At 42.3% G+C, this 21,478-nt stretch overlaps 1 protein-coding gene across 3 annotated transcripts in view; it reads right to left on the bottom strand.

The window, feature by feature from the left end:
• Positions 1-21,478, bottom strand: part of ZNF608 (zinc finger protein 608) — a 131,064-nt gene that overhangs the window by 51,564 nt on the left and 58,022 nt on the right. For all 3 annotated transcript variants that reach the window (XM_060008936.1, XM_060008938.1, XM_060008937.1), the window contains one exon: positions 6,459-6,714. In XM_060008936.1, coding sequence (XP_059864919.1) covers positions 6,459-6,714 — 256 coding nt within the window. The remainder of the gene's footprint in view (positions 1-6,458; positions 6,715-21,478) is intronic.

Here is a 21,478-nt window from a genome sequence, read left to right as displayed (position 1 = left end):
TCCTTTACAGGGAAAAGATAAACAAGCACACAGGACAATACCACACAGCCACAAATCTTATAAGACAACTTCTTAAATCTTTCACTATATATACCTTAGTTCGAAGGAAAGTTTAGTTTAAAATGTTTTACATTCTGTATTCACATACAGGACTATATTTAGCTGCAATATCAACCAACCAAAAGGTGAAACAAAATGCCTTTAATACAGTGAGTTTGAAACTTACCACTTCATTACTTAACACCTAATGTCACCACCAAAATACATATACAAATAACACAAAAGAACAAATGTTTGATCCAAAAACATTAAGCTGAATCCTACCTGATAGCAGGTTATTTTTCACAATAACAAGAGGTGAAGTGACTGTCTGTGTTATGGCTTTCCAGCAACGCACAATCACTCATCATATCCAGATTTTGGCCATGTTACCTCATCAGAAAAGCATAAAACAGGTCCAAGAAACCATAAAGCAAAACTCAGGAAAATGGCCCAGACAATGCTTCCGTCCTCCATTCCTGTCTCCTTCAGTCAACACATCTTTATTGAGCGTCTACTATGTGAAGACCTCGCCTCCATTTTTACCTTCTGTATTTTTCTATGAAGCTGCTAACATTAGTTTCAGTACTCTTTAAAAAAAAAATTGTGATACGAGCTTTGTAGTTGTTTATAATATACATCATCAAACCAATTTTAGTTTATTAAAAAAATTTTCACCGTTGTACACAGAATAATCAGAGGTAATTAAGCTGGCATACGGTCCAGCAAACATACGGATCTGATTTTCTATTTGGGCTGCGTTTTGCAGGTGAAAATGAGTAGCACTTGTACACTGTGGAAGGGGCATCCTTTGAGCTGCTCTTCCACCAATGGTGATGAATTTCAAGAAACAATCCATACTTCCATCAGCAACCACCACTGCAAGATGGCCCGGGAAGGTGACGGGGGAGCAAGCGCGCCCAGCACGATACACAGAGTGGAAGTAACTAGTAGTTCTTTCAGCCCCTCAAAACCTCTGTGGAGTTTATGCTGAGGATCAAGGCTGGACCCTTTTTCTCATTAGCTCAGTGATTAAACAACTACGTTCACCTGGCAAACTCACATCCTAGGGGCTGGTTTATCTCCACTGAGCACAGTACTGATAGGGAGCCTGCCCACCAGCCATCTTAAAGTTCCCCATCACTGCACAGTTGTAATCATCACTGGTATGGCAGGTAATGAAATGCAGAAGTGAAAGTGGGCATCTTATTCCCCTTATGAGTCAAAGCTGAACTTATAAGATCACTGGGAACTGTCTCAACAAACAGTAGTGTTTCAATCATTAAAGTACTGCACCAACTCCATGCTCAGTTACTAAAAATACAAAGTAAGCTTGGATTAATACTTAATCTCTTGAATCAAGATTTAAAAAGAACGTTCTCTTTTCAAAAAGATTGGTAAGTAAGTACTGCAGAATAGGAATAACAATACCAAATATTAGATCGGTCGTCAATTATGTACGATCATTTGCTTTTTAACGAATTAGCTTGAAACCCCCTCTACTGCACAGTTAAACACTATCCTCTTTATGACTTTGGAGATGCAGAAAAATCAGAAGAATTTAAGAACATCTCTGATGGTTTAAAAATCATTTACTTCTCTAATCCAAACATGAATTCTCAAGATCACTTTTCTTTCCTCAGAAAACACACAGAACATCAGGTGAAGGACCTGACATAAACAAGCATTCTTCCTCTCACGCTAGGTGTTTTCTCATAAGTCATCATTTGCACTCCCATCGACCCCTCTGAAAACTCTCAATGTTTTCTGAGTACAATCTTTTATTTGCTACTTTTATCAACTTTCCTTAATACTCTGGGTTTCTGAACTATTTCAAAAATAACTCAGCAGACCACACAGAGACGAAGTTACAGTGTCTGGCTCACTGGAGAAACAAACTAAGGTCCACCCCACCGTACTAATAAATTAGGACGAGCGGTACACCAGTCAGTTGTGCATTAAGCCCCTCAAAACCTATGTGGAATTCATGGTCAGGATCAAAGCTGAACCCTCTTTCTCATTAGCACAGTCACTAAACAGCTATGCTCACCTGTCACACCACTGCATCTTGACAGACATTATCTACCCTGTAAGGTAAACATGGCAGGTGTCTCTGCCCATGTCATACCTGAGAAAATGAGACAATAATACATGTGACTTCCTTAAAGGGAAAAAGTTGAGCAGCTTGCAAAGGGCCAGGACATCCCCTCTTTCCCCTGAGACAATGGTTCTCATCCTTGCTTACACATTAGAAGCCCCTGGGGACATATGAAAAAACACCAATGGCAGGTCACCAAACCAGACCAAGATGCCAGCCCAGACCATGGAGATACCTGGGAATGGTGCCTGGGCATCCGCATGGTTTAAAAGCTCTCCAGGTGATTCACAGGCACAAAGTGGAGAACCAGTCATCTCTAACCTACAGATGTTTAAAAGGACATCACTATCACTGGCAAACACCGATTTTCTTTCTCTCACTTCCTTTTCTTCGGTGGCTTTGCCTAAGGACAGAATGGCAGAGCTGTGGTAAACAACAGTCATAACAATGAATAATGGACCCAACCAAAACAAGTATGTTCTCGGGGTGGGCAAAAAACAACAACAACAAAAAAACCAGTAAGAAATAGGATTCAAGAATCAAAAGGAAAACACATTCTCGAAAGCTAAAAAGCCAAGTTCAACACATAGGTATTCACATACATCGCTGTATACACCATGTTTTCTTTCTGTTTTTCCCTCCCCAAAAGAGCAAATTTTCAAACAAATAACTATACACTGGCATGTGTGTCCCAAATGTCAGGAATGAAATGCTAAGGAAATTCCTTCTAACATCTGCAAGTAATTTTGTACAATACGTCATTGCTCCTATGCATTCACCTTAAAGAAGAAAGATCAGAGTAGAATAACTATATATCCAAATGCAGTAATAGTTTTGCTCTACTATTAAGCATGATCTGAAACCCACTAATTATTTCCAGAGGGAACTTCTCTCCTAACACTTTATTCCGAAGCGTAGTTTGGTTCTTAGGCAACCAGGACTTCATGGGCTGGCAGTAATACAAGTGGGACAGTGTCATTAAAAGAACACTCCTCAAATGAGGAATTCCAAGCATAAGAAACAATTAGGTACCTAGTGGGGATTTCGTATTCCAGTTCTGCTGTTCCTACCACCTTCCAACGAAATCACAAGTACACTCAATATTCCCCCAAAGACTGCAGATAGGAGCTTTTAAGACTTCTAGGATCTTAAGAAACACACACACACACACACACACACACACACACACACACACACACACACAAAAGCTTCGCATATGCGTGAATGAACATAAATTGGGTCTGTGAAAAACACTACCAGTTATACAATATCTTCAAAACGAAAATACCAAGGAAGAGATTTTATTCAACTCAATCTATAGGACGTTAGTCAAAGGCAACCGACAGTTTTACAAATGCTCTGTTAGGGAAAACTTATACTAGGAACAGCCACAGCTTACTTTCCCTTCACTTCCCCCCAAATCCATCTTTTTTTAGCTCTGCCAAATAAGTGGCTCCAAATGTGTTTGTTCTGTTTCTCTCTTTGTTTTTCCCAAAAGGGAAAAATTAATGGTCAAGTGGGTTTAATTTTTAAATCGGTACAAGAGCTTTAAACACACTGTACCGAAAAAAAATGCAAACGGAATGCTCTTGAAAATGGTTACACATTAAACACACATCTAATGACCCAGGCCTCTACTAAGGCGAGTTCTTAAATTCTACGGGGGTCAGAAGTTTAGTTTATTCAGCAAGAATAACTCTATTAACAGCTCCGTCTCCTACTTGTCACCACAGTAAATATCCACACACTCCAAATCCTAGAAAATGTGAGGCAATTCAAAGGAGGCTGGAGCTGCTGAGGGCTCCACTGCTGTGCCTCAAAAGCTTCTACAGCAACTGGTCTGCCATAGGAATCAAGGGAAGCCACCCACAGGGATGCACGGATCACAGTGGATCAGAGCAGTTACATCAGACTTAGGAGACGGATTTTCAGAGAACAGGAAGAAAATGGGGAGGGCTTATGTACATCACTCCTAAATAATAATGACGATGAAAGCTCTTTAAGCACATGCCCAGAGTATCAGAATTACTGACCAACTCATGTACTGCTATAGTTTTTAAACACAGATTTTTTTCCCCCCTAAATATTCTCATCTTTTATTAGAGGCCAAGGTTAAAAGGCAAAACCCAGCAGACTCCTAAGCACAGTGAAAAATAACCCAAGCCTTATAGCTGTTCCAGAGCGACAAGCTTTCTGGATTTTTAATTTAATTTTACAACATCTACCATGCAGGAAGGTCACACCGCGGGAACCTGTCCTATCACACGCTGGAATAAATAGAATCATGGCAAGCCTTATACAGATGGGCACCAAGTCATATCTAGGAAAGGGAAGACAGTGTTCCACCCTAAGGAGTCAATTATCCAAGTTACAAGAAAATCTGATTTTTAAGTTGATGGGAATGAACCCTTACTCTTTCCAAATCTTTTTGTTCCTGAAAGTCACCTCTACTAATTAACCTTATTAATGTCTTGATGCCTTTTCTATACTTTTCTCTCCAAGATGCCAGTCTGAAGCTCTTATCCACCACTTCTGCTCTAGGGAAAATCTAAGGGAAGATGCACTGTGTACAACCCACGGGCAATGAGGGAGAAGCCGTCTCCCCGCATGGACCCCTGCCACTGAACAGGGTCTAAACAGGCAAGCAAGACAGGAGAGGTTTAATTCCCGCTCCTCTGACATCAATTCCTCTCAATGTGGTTGCGTAGTTCTGTTTTAAATGGCTTTCCAGTTAAAAGTACAAAGAGGGAGGAGCCCCAAAACCCCCCAAATTTCTAAAACCAAGAGTAAATTTTAACTGTTGCTCAGTTCTATTTAAGCAAATAAGAGAGCTCCCCGTATCTACTGCTTTCATTCCCTTTCTCTGGTCTCTTCTTACATAATTCAATCTTGCTATTTCCTTAATGATGCTATCCACAAAAATTTTAAATCTAATTACCAAATCCATCCTACAAGAAGAGTACATTCAATGTAATATGTAGAATTCAAATATTTTCCCCTTAAGTTTTTTTTTTCCTATCTTGAAACAGCTTGGGCTGTTTTCTGGCTTCTGACCACTATGCTTACACCTGTCACCTGATTTTCAGTCTTCATTTTTATTCTCATTCCCTAGTTTGTCACTGTTCTTAACTATTTTCTCCCAACTATTTCTTCCCCAACAATTACCCCCAATATATTCTCCTTTCCCATCAACTCAGCCTCTTTAGCATATATTTTACGTCCTCTCCTTTGAGTTTCAGCCCTCAATTTTTCCCCTTGATACAGAGGAACCTAAACGATGATTTTGTGTCTCAGATCCTTATTACCCTTATCCTTGCTCTGAACTCCTGTCCCGAAAGACCATGATATTGACAACAGTCATCTCCTTATCCTTGACCAATCCAGCTCAGAGGAAAAAATGTTTCCCCTGTGTTTTTTATTTTCCTTTGGTCCCCTGGTGTACCCTGGGGCATGCTTCTTTCTTATGTGCTCTCCTCTACTCACTCCCCCGTGGAGCAATGCAGCTCTCTCCTTGATATTCAGTTTGTAATTATCTGTTGGCCTCTGTCAAGGACACTGGCCATCTGAAACACGCTCTACTTGATGATCATATGAGATGTGAGATGTGGCCAACCACGGTCTGGATCCACTGTCAGTACGACATACACCTGATGTGTATTTCCAATAGCAATGAGACATTCACCCTGATCCATTTCTCTTGCACCTTGGGTTCTCTTGTGACTAATGAATAGCACTTGCCAGAGGGCTTGCTGGGTTAAGGGCCGGGAAGGTGCTATGTTTCCAGGCACAGAAAAGAACTGACTGGCTCAAATGGGGCTTAAGTCTTTGACCTCGGCTTCATTAGCTCTCAGCACAACCAGCCACAGTCACATGACAGCAAGGGCCCCTGCTAAATGCAGGAATCCTGTGTCGATTCAGAAGGGAAAATATAAGCCTCAACAACACGACGACACCCACACGGAGACAGATCTGTTAGCAAACCAAGAAGGAAATGAACTTGAGATCTATGTCCCATTCTGATTTCCATGACACCTCCTAGGAGAAAGGGTAACTAACCTTCACCCTGCTTCTCACAGGCCTTCCAAGTTAGTGCTTAAAGCGGAAAACCACTTTGAGGGACACCATATTGCTCGTGAATGTAAGAGCAGCCATGAACAAAGAGAGAAACATAGCTCTTATTTCAACAAAAATCGAGAGAGCATAGAAACCACTTTTCTGTCCTCTCTGAACACCACACAGCAAATTCCCCTTACAGGTGGGACACACATACATCATGAGGAAGAGGGCATGGGAAAATAGATGAAAAATAAATTGTATTTACCTTCTTCTGTTTCATGCCACACGATCCCTTCCAAATTCACACTGGTCCCGGGTTCACAGGGCCCAAGACACTCTGGCTCTGTCACTACTCCAACTTCACACGTATTGACACCCACGGAACGAGTCCGAACCAAAAGCTGTTCAACCGGTGCTGCAATATTGGATGAAGATGGGGAAAAGTAGGAGGGCAGAATCTGAGGCGTGAGACTGCTGGAAATCGGCGGCGGTGGTGCTGGCACTGTAAACAGGGGGTCAACCTGAAAGACAGACAGGCTTACTGCAGTGGTGCTGCATGCTCGGAGCTCTTTTCAATGCAATCTGTTTACATCACTTCCAGAATACATCACCATTCCAAATTCCATTTGCAATTATAATACGCTTTGAGTGTTTTAATGGTGCCAAAATACAAAGCAGAATAGAAATAAGCATTTTCGTTTTTCATGACACAAGGTAAACACTGGAGCTCTAGCTTCCTGTGCTATAGACAGGCCTTCAAGGTCCTTCTAAATTCACCAATTAACAACCCTCGGCCTCCACAGATGTGAATGAAATATGCTTTGCCAAAGGAAGACTATTTCCCACTTGTCGTGAAATCGTATTTTCAACACTGCAATATTTTCCAAAGGAGAAACTCTAATAAATACCCAGATAGGCATCACTGGCCATTCAAGTACAGGAGATGGACTAAAATTGTTTGCAAAGTATTTTATAAACCATAATGAATTAAATCACTACTAAAGTAGATTAACTACTCTGCCAAATATATAGAATACATCAATTTGATTACACACACTGAAACACAGAAACTGGATATTATTAGCATGTATTAAGCATCAACTTTTAACTAAGTGTTCTACTGCAAAGTTTGGCAGAATTCATATAAATGGAGAAATAAATACGTGTGCTTGACAGAATCTGAGTTTCTCCAATGCACAAATCTTTTAGTGGTTCAACAAAGATTCCTGATGAGTTTGAACCAAGACTCAGCAGCCCTATGTCTGAAAAGAGACAGCCAAAACAAGATCTTGTGGTACAATAACTCCTTTGCACCCCGATCCTGAGGAGAGCAAGCAAAGGGGTCCTTCACCACAAAAAGTTTAGGAGTCAGGCCATAATAAAACCAAAGACTATGCATGTACTAAGTAGGTAGACGGTCAACAGACTCATTCATTCCTTCCGCCCATTTTAACCATTGTTGTGACTGCTACGGAATAGCTTTGGCCCTGCTGACAGGTTATCAAACGTGAAAGAGCCAAACACACAGCACGTCTGCGCCAGGATTCCACATCACCTATGTCCTCAGGCTGCACAGAGACACCACCTACACACAAGAGATGATACCGTATGTGTTTTATCAGTTGGGCTAACAAATTAGATATGTAAAAAGGACACAGAGAAGGTTGTTCTGGTAAAATGCCCTCTTAGTCTGTTTATATATTCTCAGTAAACGTTTGTAAGAAATCAACATTTGGCTACAGACATAATATTATATAGTCTTTGTTCGTCAAAAAAAAAACCCCACACACACAAAAAGAGTGTATTTCAAGAAGTCATATGAGGAAGTGTGCTCCTAGATAAACAGCTGAAGCAGTCATCTGTGTGGGCTCCTTGTTCATATGACTGTAGGAACTATTTCTACAGTTTGCATTTCACTAAAATGATACAGCAACGTTCACATGCCCGAGTGATCCAAGATGCAATAGAACAGCCCCTCATCCAACTGCACACTAAAGAAACTTAATTTCCTGCTCTCAAAGCTGCCATAAAACTCCTTTTGCCCCATGCTTTTTATTGTTCTTCCTTCTTGATCACAGAGCCCAAGAAAGGAAAGCATTTAACAGCCCCAAACCCCAGATCTGGTGATTTATGCTTTTGTATAAATGCAGTTTAACATGGATCAAAGTTCACACTGATAGTTCCTATTTTAAAACTGAGCTGACAAATGAAGGAAGGGGTTCTGAGGAAGAAAATTTAAGGAGGACAGGGGAAGCCGATGCAACCTTGTAGTCTTTATTACAACTAAAAAATTACGTGAGATTGAAATCACTTTCTAGAATTTAAAAAAGAAAAAAAAAAGACCAAGGAAAATTATAAACCACTACACTGCACATTTTTTTTGAGCATGATTCCCAACAACCTCTTAATCTGTATAGTTAGTTGTCAACTGTAATTTGGTGCTACACATGTAAACTGAAAAGACAAAATGGAACAATATTCTCAAGATATCCTTTATATCCTTGATCGACAGCGTACATGAATTCCAAGAGAACAAATATAGCTTCAGTTAGATACACAAGAAAATGGAATAAAATAAATGAGGTGAGGAGCCTCGGTATCAACTCTCTAATTTTGAATTTCAGGACACCCTGGGGCGACACGTGCAACAGAAGTTATAGGGACAGGGTGTGCTGACACCGGGACTTTGGCCCCACCTCCCACATTAATTAAGCTTGTGACTTGGGAGAGTCATTTAACCTCACCGAGGCCCATGGTCCTCAACTGGAAAATGTATTCTTTGGCCTTCTAATAGTGATGACGAATCCTCTCACAACAGAATTTCTAGACCAAAGCCCTATTTCAGTATAACTCTGCTTATGAATATATTTGTATAGAGATACACTCACATACTTATTTGGGATATTTGTGTAATTTCAAAGATGAAGCTGCTGAAGAATCTAGAAGCTTGATGGGAGAGGCCATGGTATCCTGGACCCACCAGCAAGTTAACTGTACTTATTTCCATTAACACAATTCAAATGCAATGAAAACCGTTCAGCTGATGACATGTAAAGAAGGGACCTTGGAGCCCTGTGCATGCTTGTTTTAAAATGAGAAAAGTAAGATTCAGAGAAGTTTGACTGTAAATATGAACTTAACCATAAACAGCCCCCCAATGTGGTAACAGTCTAAAACTCTTAAACTTGATAGGAGAACTCAATAGGTAATATAGTTTTAAAGGTTCAACTCTTTGACTTGCACAAGTGAATTTCTCTTAGTTTTTCCACTGTACTCACTTCCTCCATGTAGCTCAAAACTCCCATTCCCACAGGTACCCATCATCATCATCGTCAGTGAGAGTAGAAAAGGGAACTTTTCTCCCTTGAGATTTCAAGATTTAGAGTGGAGAACAAAGACCTCCCACGTGGTCTACTGGGGGTCCCTCTTCCCCAGTGCTCACCAACTGGAAAAGGGGTGGGGAATGATAGCTACTCCCAGAGGCAGGTTTTATTTGGCAGGTATGCTACTTTTAAAAACCTTTTCATTTGTTGACCAACACAAAAAATTAGGGAAAAGTCTGAATTTCCACTATCTCGTAACATAATAATTGGCTCACATGCTATGCTGGGCCCACCTTCCTCGTGGCATCAGCTGACAGGCCTGAGCTTCCCTCAGCCTGCAGTGACCTACCCAGGCACAAGCAGTGAGTTGGCGTTTCCAGCTTTTCCGAGACAACCACAGAACGTTGGCGGTAGAAGGTCATCTAACCCAACTTACTCATTGTAGACAAAACCGTGGCCCATATCTGTTAGTGTGTGCAAGGGCAATCAAGCATCTCTAGGGGCAGCCCAGGTGAGCATAAAAGAGCCGCATCCTCCAAGCAGGACCTTCACAGAACGGGTTCAACGTACACTAACACTAGAGACAAGAGAGGCGAAAGGGAAATAATTCAGAGTGTGGCCATTTCTTCCTACCAGCTAACACCCCCAGTGGGAGAAGTTCCCCTCAAAAAGGTTTTGGTTCTCTTGTGTATCTCATGGTAGCTAATACACAGTCACGTGACACCATACGTAACGCAGGATTTTGAAAGATCTTCAACAGTTACCGTTGCCTTATACAAAAGGTCAACTCCACTGCACCCTGATTTCTCAGTCACTCACTGATCATACACTGAAACGTAATTTCTTCACCCAATGAGGCTCCTTAAGACAGAGAGCAGCAACAGTTCCCATGAGAGAGTCCGGGGAGGAAGCAACATACACTTGGACTTGGGTAGTGATAAACCTCGGGTTGTGATGGATTCAAATCCTGACCTTGGTGGTACTTGCTTGCATGGGACCCTGAGCAAATGACCTGGCTACTCTAAGGCTCAGTGTCTGGACCTAAGATATGGGAATAAGAGTAACAATAACCTGCACAGCGTCGTGGTGAAGACGGCAATGAGATGATTCATGCCCAGTGCTTAGCTCAGTAAACAATGACTTTGAAAAAGAAAAAAGAAAGTCCCTGGTCTGATATTACAGTTCTCTAACCCTGCATCCACTTTTACAAAGCTCCTTTTTATATCCTACTATGTTTAACATAAATCTATAATCCTCTCCAAATGCATGGTTAAGGGCGGTTAAAGTGTGTTAAAAGTATAAGAAAAAGGGCTTAACCCCGAGAAGCTCAGCCTGAGGAAATACTGCTCCTTTCACACACTGGCATCTGGCAGCCGTTCACCGGCTTAATCCAACCCCACTTTATAGCAGGCCCTGATGAGTCCTACACTTCTAGAAAGTCTCCTTCTACTCGTCTCTAGCTGTACCTCTTTTTTGGTGCCCTGCCCTCCCCAAAGTCTCCTTTTATTCACCTCAACTCGATCACATGTCCACCCAATAAATAATTACTAACACACCTGCTGTGTGTCAGGCGCCGCTAGCGAAACGAGTGGGCAAGACTGTAGCAGTAATCAACATACAGATCCAGCAAAATTACAAGTGTCGCTGCAGAATCTCATCCAAGGGGCTGTCCATGGTGGCCTGAGCACAAGAAACAGCATGTGGAAGACAGTGCGGGGCAGGGATCAGTCTCTGGATACGGAATCCATCTCAACCTTTAAGAACCCTTGGCAAGGTGCTTGATCTGTCTGGGACTCAGTGGCTTCATCTGTAAGATGTAAATAACACTTGGCTGCTAAGGTGACTACTACCTGAGATCATTCCAACAACATTAGCCCAGGGCCCAGTACGGAACAGCCCTCAATAAATAAAAGCTATTGCCATTGTCAATATGATTATTATTATTACAAATATACTTGAGACCTGAACTGAAAAGAAAACAATAGGTGGTTTGGCCCTTTGAAAGCCAAATGCTAGGATTTGCTACGTTCAAAGGCAATTCAAGAGAGGCAGTTATAACTACCTTTCTGGAGGGAAGTACCCTAAAATAGTAATCATCAGATATTCCATTTAAACACTGGTGGGGAATTATTAGTCAAATAATACCAATAAATGGAATAAAAGAGCAGAAGAGAGAACTGGCCCGTTTTAGCGATCGTTCCTTTGTCAGAGCTCTTTTCTGTTATCTTGACGGGACACTGATGGAACCAGCTAGAGCCCAAAAGAGGAAAGCAGGAAAGCAGCCATCTCCAGTGGGAAAAAAAAAAAAAAGAAAGACCCATAAGTCTAACAGCTGGTGGTGGCAGCCTGTCAAACTGAGGAAAGTTAATGTCAAGAACAGACGCGCGGCAGTCTCTCACTGTTATTTTTGCATGATTATTCCCAGGTGTTGGTGCACGCTGAGCAGTAGCCCGGCTATTTATCACTCGAGAGAGCCTAAGAGTATGGGAGTAGGGGAGCAGAGAGGGGAGAGGGAGGCGGGGAAGAAGAGGTTATTTACACAGATAGCGGCACTTAGGGTGTGTAATCAGAGGACTGGGGGGAAGAAATCTGCAGAGAGATTCTGGCAATATTTTCTCTGTTCACCTTATTTCAAGAGCTTCCTGAGTGCCGATGAGCAAGGAAGGCTGCAAAGCTGGAGCGTGAGTGGCAGCAGCTTTGCATCACGCGAGCACGGACTGTGGCAGCCGCTGATGGGTTTCCAGGACCCACAAACTGACAGCAAGTGAGGAGGGGTCGGCAGGGCACTCCGGCTCCGCTCAGACCCAACAAAGGGACAGTCAGGTGGCTCTGCTGCGGGGAGGGCTAGCGCTGCCAGGCAGAGGGGAAGGAAGTTCACAGCCTGGAGACGGGCAAGCCTCAAGGAAAGATTCCCTCCCACACCCCGTGGCAGGTCTGAACTCCCATTGGGGAGCCTGCCCAGGTTTCTGCCATCTGTTGCCACAAATCTCCATGCTCATCTTGCTCTTAACCCCTCAATCCTGGGATTCTCAGGTCACCAACAACCAGAGCGGGAGTGGTGTTTTATTATTTTGCTCCGAGTCAATATTTTTACCTTCTATGAGCGCGCCAGGGCACAATTACTTAATGCTCACATTTTCTCCATATCCTGGTATTTGGCTGTTTTATGAGATTGCCCACAGTCACCTCTTTAATTTAAAAAGCATCAGACAGAGACTGCACTTCGTGTAGGGGAAATCACAGCTCTTTAAAGGTGACCACTGGCACAGTCCATCACTTTGCATTTTAACTACCCTTTCTGCCTGACATCACTGCTTCATGAGTAGAGCAAGGGAGCTTAAAAAATGGTTTCCTTGACTCTCTCTCGCCCTGTCACAGCTCACCCTTCCCCCTCTCCATATCCTCAACTCCGTTCTCCAGTAGGTCTGTGTCTTTATTCCTGTCACGGACATATACACACTAACAAACGTAAGGTAGATAGCTAGTGGGAAGCAGCCGCGTGGCACAGGGAGATCAGCTCGGTGCTTTGTAACTGCCTGGAGGGGTGGGATAGGGAGGATGGGAGGGCGGGAGACGCAAGAGGGAAGAGATATGGGAACATATGTATATGTATAACTGATTCACTTTGTTATAAAGCAGAAACTAACACACCATTGTAAAGCAATTATACCCCAATAAAGATGTTAAAAAAAATGGTTTCCTTAAGCACCCATCTTTTCCCTAAAAGGATTCGTCAAGGGTAAATTTCCATCCCTGTCAGACACAACTGCAACAATTGTATTTCTGTCATTCCTAAGTCTATCTTTCCTACATGTAGTGAAGACTTTTCCGTCTAGAACTGTGATCAGGGCAACGCATGCTCTACAACTTGCCGCCACACAACAGGGGCAAACTCTTACTAAGGGCCGACGGTGCACCAGGCCCCCATATGTTGTCTATCTCCTTTGACACTCATTATGTCCCCATTTTATAGAAGCAGAAATTGAAGATCTCGGAGGATGGGCAACTTACCCAAAAAGCTGAAATTCAAGGCCAAACCTCTCTGATTTCCAAGTCCATGGGCTTTCTTGTAAAACCACTAATGACATCAGTAGCTACTGTTTAACACATATAACACAGGAGGGATTATACTGGGCATTGTCCCATTCAGTCCTCACAGGCTATGACTGAAAGTACTTTACAGATGAGGAATAAGAAACTTAAACTTAAAAGGTAACTTAGGGTCAGTGGCTGAGCCAGAATTTGAACCCACATTGGTCAAACGACAAAAGAAACTCTTCTCATTGTAAAAGAGAACACAAGATGTTTGAAACCTACCTCCCCAGGTAATTTCTGACCCTTTTCTGCATGTTAGAAGGCACGCATCTGCTCACTTTTCTCAACACCTAGTTCAGAATGGTGCACCTCGTCGTGTCCAAGCAAATACTGCCATCCCTCCAGAAACCTCAACTAAAAACCTCACGGAAACCAAAGCTCAGGTTTTGTTTTGTTTTGCTTTTACACATCTTTATTGGAGTATAATTGCTTTCCAATGGTGTGTTAGTTTCTGCTGTATAACAAAATGCATCAGCTATACATATACATATATCCCGATAACCCCTCCCTCTTGCGTCTCCCTCCCACCCTCCCTATCCCACCTCTCTAGGTGGTCACAAAGCACCCAGCTGATCTCCCTGTGCTATGCGGCTGCTTCAGGTTTTGTTTTGCTGTTGTTATTGTTTTAAATCATCCGACTCCAAAAGCAACAGCTAGGTACAATGACTGGGAATCATACCATTATTTTCATTTTCTCATCCCCAGGTATAAAGACCAGAGACCGCCCCAAATAAAAAGCCAAAGTACTTTTTAGCTGTTCAAGTGCTTTTAAGAGCTTCTCCGTTGAACGGGTAGGACTCAGCCTGGGGCTGAAACAGGGCTCTGGCCCAGGGGGCCAAGACGGATGCTTTCTTTCCAACCAGGACCTCAGCCATGCTGAAGTCGCAGAATGCCAGCCCAGGGTCTCTGTGGCGCTGCTTGCGGGGGGTGGTCAAGGGAAGGTCCCTGACTATTAGCGTGTCACTCCAGAAGTGACTCCATACGTGCAGGTCACAAGGCAGAGGCACACACGGGCCAGCCACAGGTGTAAAATATATGTTAAACCACAGTGACGATCCTTAACTTCATTCTCTAGCCATGACAATTTTTCAAAGCAAAAGAGAAGGTACTGAGTATGGAAAGACAGTGTAATTCAACTACTCCAGACTCAGTGTCTTAAGTTCTTTGATTTGCTGTTTTGAAGCCAAACCAAATTCTCCCCTAGAAGGCCCTCCATCAGCTGTGCTGAGTTCCACAGGAAAGCGCTTCCAGTGGAGGTGGAGGGGACATGGGGACGCAGCCTCGGGCACTTTCCACAGCAGTTGTCACATACTTAGCCTCATTTGTGTTCTTTGCAAAAAAAAAAAAGAATCTGTCCTATTGCTGAGCGACAGATCCTTCACCTGTTTTAAAAGTGTCGGTGACATCTTCCACTGTTCAGCAAGCTGGGCATGTTTTAAACAGCAGGAAAGGATCAGTGTTTTCCTATCTTGTTCGTAAGGGTTCTCTGATTTCGTCACATCCTGCCTATTTCCAAAGACACTTAAACACACACGCACACACACACAAAGGAGGCAATGGTAAAAGCTATTTTAAAAAGTCTGTCTTCTTGGATTAATCCTTTTCACAAGTCTCTTTACTTTGTATAAAGTTAAACTCCTGAAGAGTTCCACACAAATCCCATTTCTTTCAATTAGATCTGGCCCCCAATCCTAACAGTGAAACTTTTAAAAAAAAAAGGAGGCCCAGAGGTAAAACTCTGAATTTTTAACTCTGCATTTTGCTTCACGTGGGTGCACCTGTATCAGCAAGGAAATCAATTTCAAAATCCCTGACTACTGGGTATCTTCGTAGATACTGGCCATCAGTGTACTGCCTGTCTTTGCACGACCCCAATTTCCCCTTGAAATTAGGGAAAGGTTGGAGGCCTATCATCCTCAACCATCTCTGGACACAGATATGATTTAAAGAAGGGAAAAAGGAAGGGAAAAGAACGAAAGAGAAGGCTGTTTGGGGAAAAAAAGAAAAATCACCTTATTCCTAATCCTCTCAACTAACAGCACTTCTTTTCTTTATAGTAGAGAAATCTCACCTGCAACCACCTAAAAGGAACATTTTCGACACTTAAATTATGGACACAATACATGCTGGTCATAACAAGTTCAAACAAGGAAGTGCCTGAGTCGCGCCTTATGGGAACTAAGACTGCACTTCGGAAAGGGTCAAAGCCCCGCTTTCCACAGCAGGGTGGGCTAGCCACGGAAGGAGGCAGCTGTGACATCCTGCCCAGCATACCATCTTGGTACCATTCCCTCCCTGCAAAACCTAAACGCTGCTCACATAAATTCAGGTCTAAGATGTTCAGCTTGCATCATCAACATCTTATCCCTCATCCTTCCATAACTTCCAAACACGGATTCAAAACAGCCATCACTCTCTTAACGCAAGCTTTGAAATTTTAATTTCATGTCGAACAACTAAGTAAAGCTCTCCATAGTTCATCACAGAGATGGACGATTACAAAACGAAAGAAAATCACGAAGCTCCCCCAGCCACCTCCATACCTGTCTTCAAGGACACCCTGGAGACACTCACATTCATTCTTTTTTTTTTATCCTTTTTTGGATTTTTTTTGTTTTTTTTACGTTCATTCTTATTTCAGCTCTACCGAAAGGCAAGAGTGGGCTTTCTCATCTGATTTTATAAACTAAGGAAACTAAAGTCTTAAGAGGTAAGCTACCTCACAAGGTCAGGAGCAAAAGAAGAGACCACAGGCTATCCCAGTGAGGGCTGCCATGCCCTCTACCAAGCTTTGTACCATTACTGAAACTTTTAAAGTTCTCTTCTCACAGAACTCTCCCAAACCCCGACAAAAAAGCTGCCCACAGGCCCAGAATTCTGTTTTCCCTCCCGAGAACAGAAGGAAAAGTCAGACTTTAAAAGTCAACAGGTCATTCTCCAAGGGAGATCCTCTCTTCTAACAGTTTCTTACGCATCCTTCTAGAAACTTAATCCGTATAAAAAAATGCGGGGCAATGGGGAGGGATCGATTTTCATTTTATAGCCTTCTGTGCTTGCATGAATTTTAACATGAGTATGTACTACTTTCATAATTCTTTTAAAAACTAGTTTTTAATAAAAAAGATGCTAAGCCATTCCACTTTAGAATAAAAGGAAACAAATGCTAATGCAGAAGGGAGAAGGCACGTGATTGAGACTATTTCAACTCCTTGTGCAGAGGTCCTGAAATCAACAAGCCAACGTGTTACTGCGTGGGACCTAGTGTGTGTGATGGGAGATGGTGTATTGACCCTGTGTCCTCCTCTTTACAAGGGCTGCTGATTAAAGCCCCCTCACCAGTGGGGAAGTCGTTCACTCATCTTGGTGGCCAAGTGCCACCACGTACCAAGCATTGCTCCGTGAGCCCTAGGGGGCCCTGAGGATGCTGGGGGGACCAACAGTGGCTGCAGAGCAGTGTAGGGTCAGGGCTGCGGTGGTCAGTCAGGCCCAGGGCACTGTGGGAGCACCAAGGGGTGGGGCAGGAATTGTTCAAGGTGGATCTGAAGGAACTGCAGGACTGAGCCTGGGGAAGGGCGGGAGGTGTGGGCAGAGCTGAGCCATGCTGGACGGCACAGTCGGTTAAGGGGCTTAGGGGGTCAGGAAAAAGATGGAACATTAAGGATGGAGAAACAGACAGCTCGTGAAGAGCCCAGGTCAGGATAAGAATTTGGGGGGTGAGTGCCAAGTTAGCAGAGAGCGGTGAGCATATGAAAGTGGGGGCATGGGAGGATGGACAGTTTCTGTGGTAAAAAGGAAGCTGTGTGAGGGGGTTGAAACTGGAGGAAAGGAGGACAGTTAGGAAGCTACTAGAGTCACCCACGGAAGAGGGTGCGGCCGTGGAGAGGGTCGGGGGAGAGGCCATGCTCTGCGAGGTGGGGAAGCGGGGAGGCTCGAGGACCAGTTCCAGGTTTCTGTTCCAGGGGCTCAGGGCGTCACTCCCTGGGATGGGAAGGATGGGCGGAGGGTGGAGGGGCGATGTCTATCACGCGGATGGACAGAACGGTGTGGAGCTCCAGAGAATTATCTAGAGTAGAGAGGAGTCACTGGCAGAGAGAAAGTGGTGAAGCCAGCAGAGAGGACGAGATGGCTCAGGGGAAATGTGAAAAGTACAAAGAGAAGGGCCAGAACCCTGCAGGCTCCAACACTGATGGGGCAGAAAGAGAGCAGGCGGCGTGTCTGTTGAGGTCACAGTACCTACTCTGGTACCTTTAAAAACACGTCCCCTCGTTGCCTACATTCCTGCTCCCAGCCTGCAAGTCCCAGTTCCCCCAATGTGAACACCCTGCCTTGCCAGTCTCCGGGCAACGATCCTTTACAGAGGAAGAATATCAGGAACAGTGTACCCTGCCTGGGATATCTTTAGTTCAAGGGGCAGCAAACAAAGGCCACGGGGCCAAATCTGGCCCACTGCCAATTTTTTGTACCGCCCACAAGCTAAGCATGTTTTTTAAAAATGAAATGTTACAATCAATTTAATGATGACAACCACTAACTCTGAACCCATATGAAGTGAAATGTTATCACCTCCCCCATAAAAAGAGAATTCCATTCTTCTCATGAGTAGACCTGTATTACAAACGAATTGTACTCAATTACTATCATTAGATTTTAATTTTCATCAATTAAAAAAAAATCTGTAGAGATTGTTTCCTTCCCTCATCATGTAAGGACCCACATATTATCCATGATTTTGCATCTGGGCCCACATGGTTAAAACAGGTACTATGCGCCCTTTACAGAAAAAGTTTGCTGGCCCCTGCTCTGGGTTAATGGGAAATGTTGGTCCTTTCAATAGCTCACTTAGGTTCACCGGTGGACTCCAATGAATGTTACCAGGGAGAGGGAAAAGGGATGAGATGGGGGGTGCTGGAAAAGATCAGGAAGGAAGGGAAAAAGGGAAGCAGGAAGAAGTACAGGAATAAGGAGTAAGCGCATAGATTCATTTCTGAATGAGGGAAAAAGAAAAAAAAATTAATATACTACTATGCTTAGCTTTCCCATCAAAAATCAGGAGTCATAACCCACAAAGAGACACAGGAGGTACACTTCAATTCTAACTTAAGCAGTCATGACTTTAAAAACTCAATAAATATTTATTGAACATCTCTTTATTATGACAGCTTGGCACTAACATAACGATAACCAAGACAGCCAAGATCCCTCCCTGCACAGAGCTTACACACAAGTCAAGTTTTTTGAAATAACAACACTGTTGATCAATTATACCTCTCTATTCCAGTAGAGGAATCTTAAGCATCCTGTGTAACTGCAATGTGTTTTGGGTCATATTTTTAATCTTGAAAACCAGGATATTTTACCTTAATTTTCACTGGCTTAAGCCAGTGAATGAGATGAAATTATGATTCTCAAATACATTTGGTTGGGAGCTAGAAATGAATCAAGCGATCCCAAAAACTTGGGTTCTTTTATCCAGAAGTCTAGTCATAAATGGGACAACTAGGATCATCAGTTCCAGAAGCCACTTCTCACAGAGTATCACGATGGATAGGTCAACGTCTCATGCCAAGTGTCCCACTAACACTTCTAAACTGAGTAAGAGCGTGTGTGTCACAAATAAGTCTCTGTGTTTGACTCTCAGATCACTTACGTACTAGCTGCATCATCTTACAATTTCACTTAACTCTGCTAAGCCTCAGTTTCCTCACCTATAAAGTGGGGATTGCAGTGTATAATGTTACCAATTTGCAATTAATGTAATGTACACATGAAATGAGGTCACCCAAATCAAGCCCTTATCATCCTCATCCTGTAGTAAGCGCTGAGACAACATGAGTGGCGCCTGTCATCCACACACAGTTTCCACCAAAACCACAAAAGCAATGTTTTCAGAACTTACTCAGTGTGTCACATGGCTAAACCAACACATTAAAAACCTGCTCCTATGGTCTCTGGAAACCAGAGGAAGGTTTTTCAAATGAAATGAAAAACTTCAAAATATCTGGAGATTAATCTATAGTCAAACATTTACAGTTACTTAGAATCAGGTATATGATTTGATTTGATTTGATTTGGGAGAAACAATGATTTTTCCTCTTCCAGAAACTGGTGTCCTGGGAGGAATCTTAAATCTAATAATGAAATCAGGATTAGCGTCCACAAAATGGCATTAAGAATGCTTGCCTTAGCTATTTCACAGGGGTACTTCAAGAATCAAACTAAATTGAAAACGGTCTCAAAAGAAAGCACAAATATAAATTTTAAAAAGTATACTATCACACTCACTAATCCAGTTAGTTACTCTCTGGTGTCGAAAAGCAATGAAGGCTAGCAGAGGGTGGGAGACAGGGTCACACTATCTTAGCAACCGTATTTCCAGAATATTTAATTTTACCATGTGTCTTATTTCAGGATACATTTTAGATGGCTACAACAAATTACTAAGCCTAATTTTTAGGGGCAATTCACTCAATCTCATACCTACCAAAGAGTACCTACTCTAAATCCTGTTCGCATAGAACCATAAGAGATCGGCTCCAAAATAAACAGGTAGCCACACTTTTCAGTGGATATGTAACCAATGAATAAGAAATTTGTGTATGATGCATCCCCCAAAACAAAGCAAATGATGGAGGACATATTCTATACACGAATACCAAACAATAAGCACCCTGTGGGCGATGGAACTTTCCATATTTATATTAAAATGTATATTTCTAGTACTCTATCCCTTAATAGTACAGTAAATTCCAGTCAGTTGCTAAACACCTGCAAAGAGAGTTAGCAAAAGACTAAGCTAAATTTAAATCTAGTTGATTTGAATTATGATTTAAATCATCAGTCAAGAAGAACTGGTATCTTTTTAAAATTAAAAAGCGCATACTTATTTTTGCCATAATGGTAATAAGCTTCATAAAACTCAGATACTATACATATACTGCTTTTTAAAAAAATTATTTAAATATGGTATAAAAAAATCTTTAAAATATTCCAATTATTTTTAATATTAACATATAGCTCTTACATAGGCATACATATATATATATATATATATATATATATATATATTTTTTTTTTTTTTTTTTTTTTTTTTGTGGTACGCGGCCCTCTCACTGTTGTGGCCTCTCCCGTTGCGGAGCACAGGCTCCGGACGCGCAGGCTCGGCGGCCATGGCTCACGGGCCCAGCCGCTCCAGGGCATGTGGGATCTTCCCGGATCGGGGCACGAACCCGTGTCCCCTGCATCAGCAGGCGGACTCTCAACCACTGCGCCACCAGGGAAGCCCGGCATACATATTTTATATGCTCAAAAAGACTCAACACCTCTTAATAGATTTTTTTGTATTTTACAGCTACATTAGAAACTCTAATACTATTCCTTTATATATCAAAACTAAATGAAGCATCCATTTACATCACTGAAAGACTATCTTCTCTAAGTTAATCACGAATTCTTCCCACAGAGCATTAAAATCTAATAGTCATAACCAAAATAATTTAAATTGTTTTGTTTAATTTTTTTAAAGGGCATTTCCGTAAAATAGATAATCAACAAGGACCTACTGTATAGCACAGGAAATGCTTACTCAACACTCTGTAATACCCTAAAAGGGAAAAGAATCTGAAAAAGAATAGATATATGTATAACCAAATCACTTTGTTGTACACCTGAAACTAACACACATTGTAAATCAACTATACTCCAATATAAAATAAAAATTAATAAAAATAAAAAGGGCATTTTCTTCAACGGCAAATCATTTTAAGATAAGCAGCTTATTAATCATCTTTATTCTTCAATGCTAACACTTATCAAAAGTGAGGACTTGGGCTTCCCTGGTGGCGCAGTGGTTGAGAGTCCGCCTAGCGAT

The sequence above is a fragment of the Delphinus delphis genome, chromosome 3 (assembly GCF_949987515.2).
Source record: "Delphinus delphis chromosome 3, mDelDel1.2, whole genome shotgun sequence".
NCBI classification, from domain to species: Eukaryota; Metazoa; Chordata; class Mammalia; order Artiodactyla; family Delphinidae; genus Delphinus; species Delphinus delphis.
Note: the sequence above shows the minus strand (reverse complement) of the source record. Positions and strands in the feature narration are given on the sequence as shown.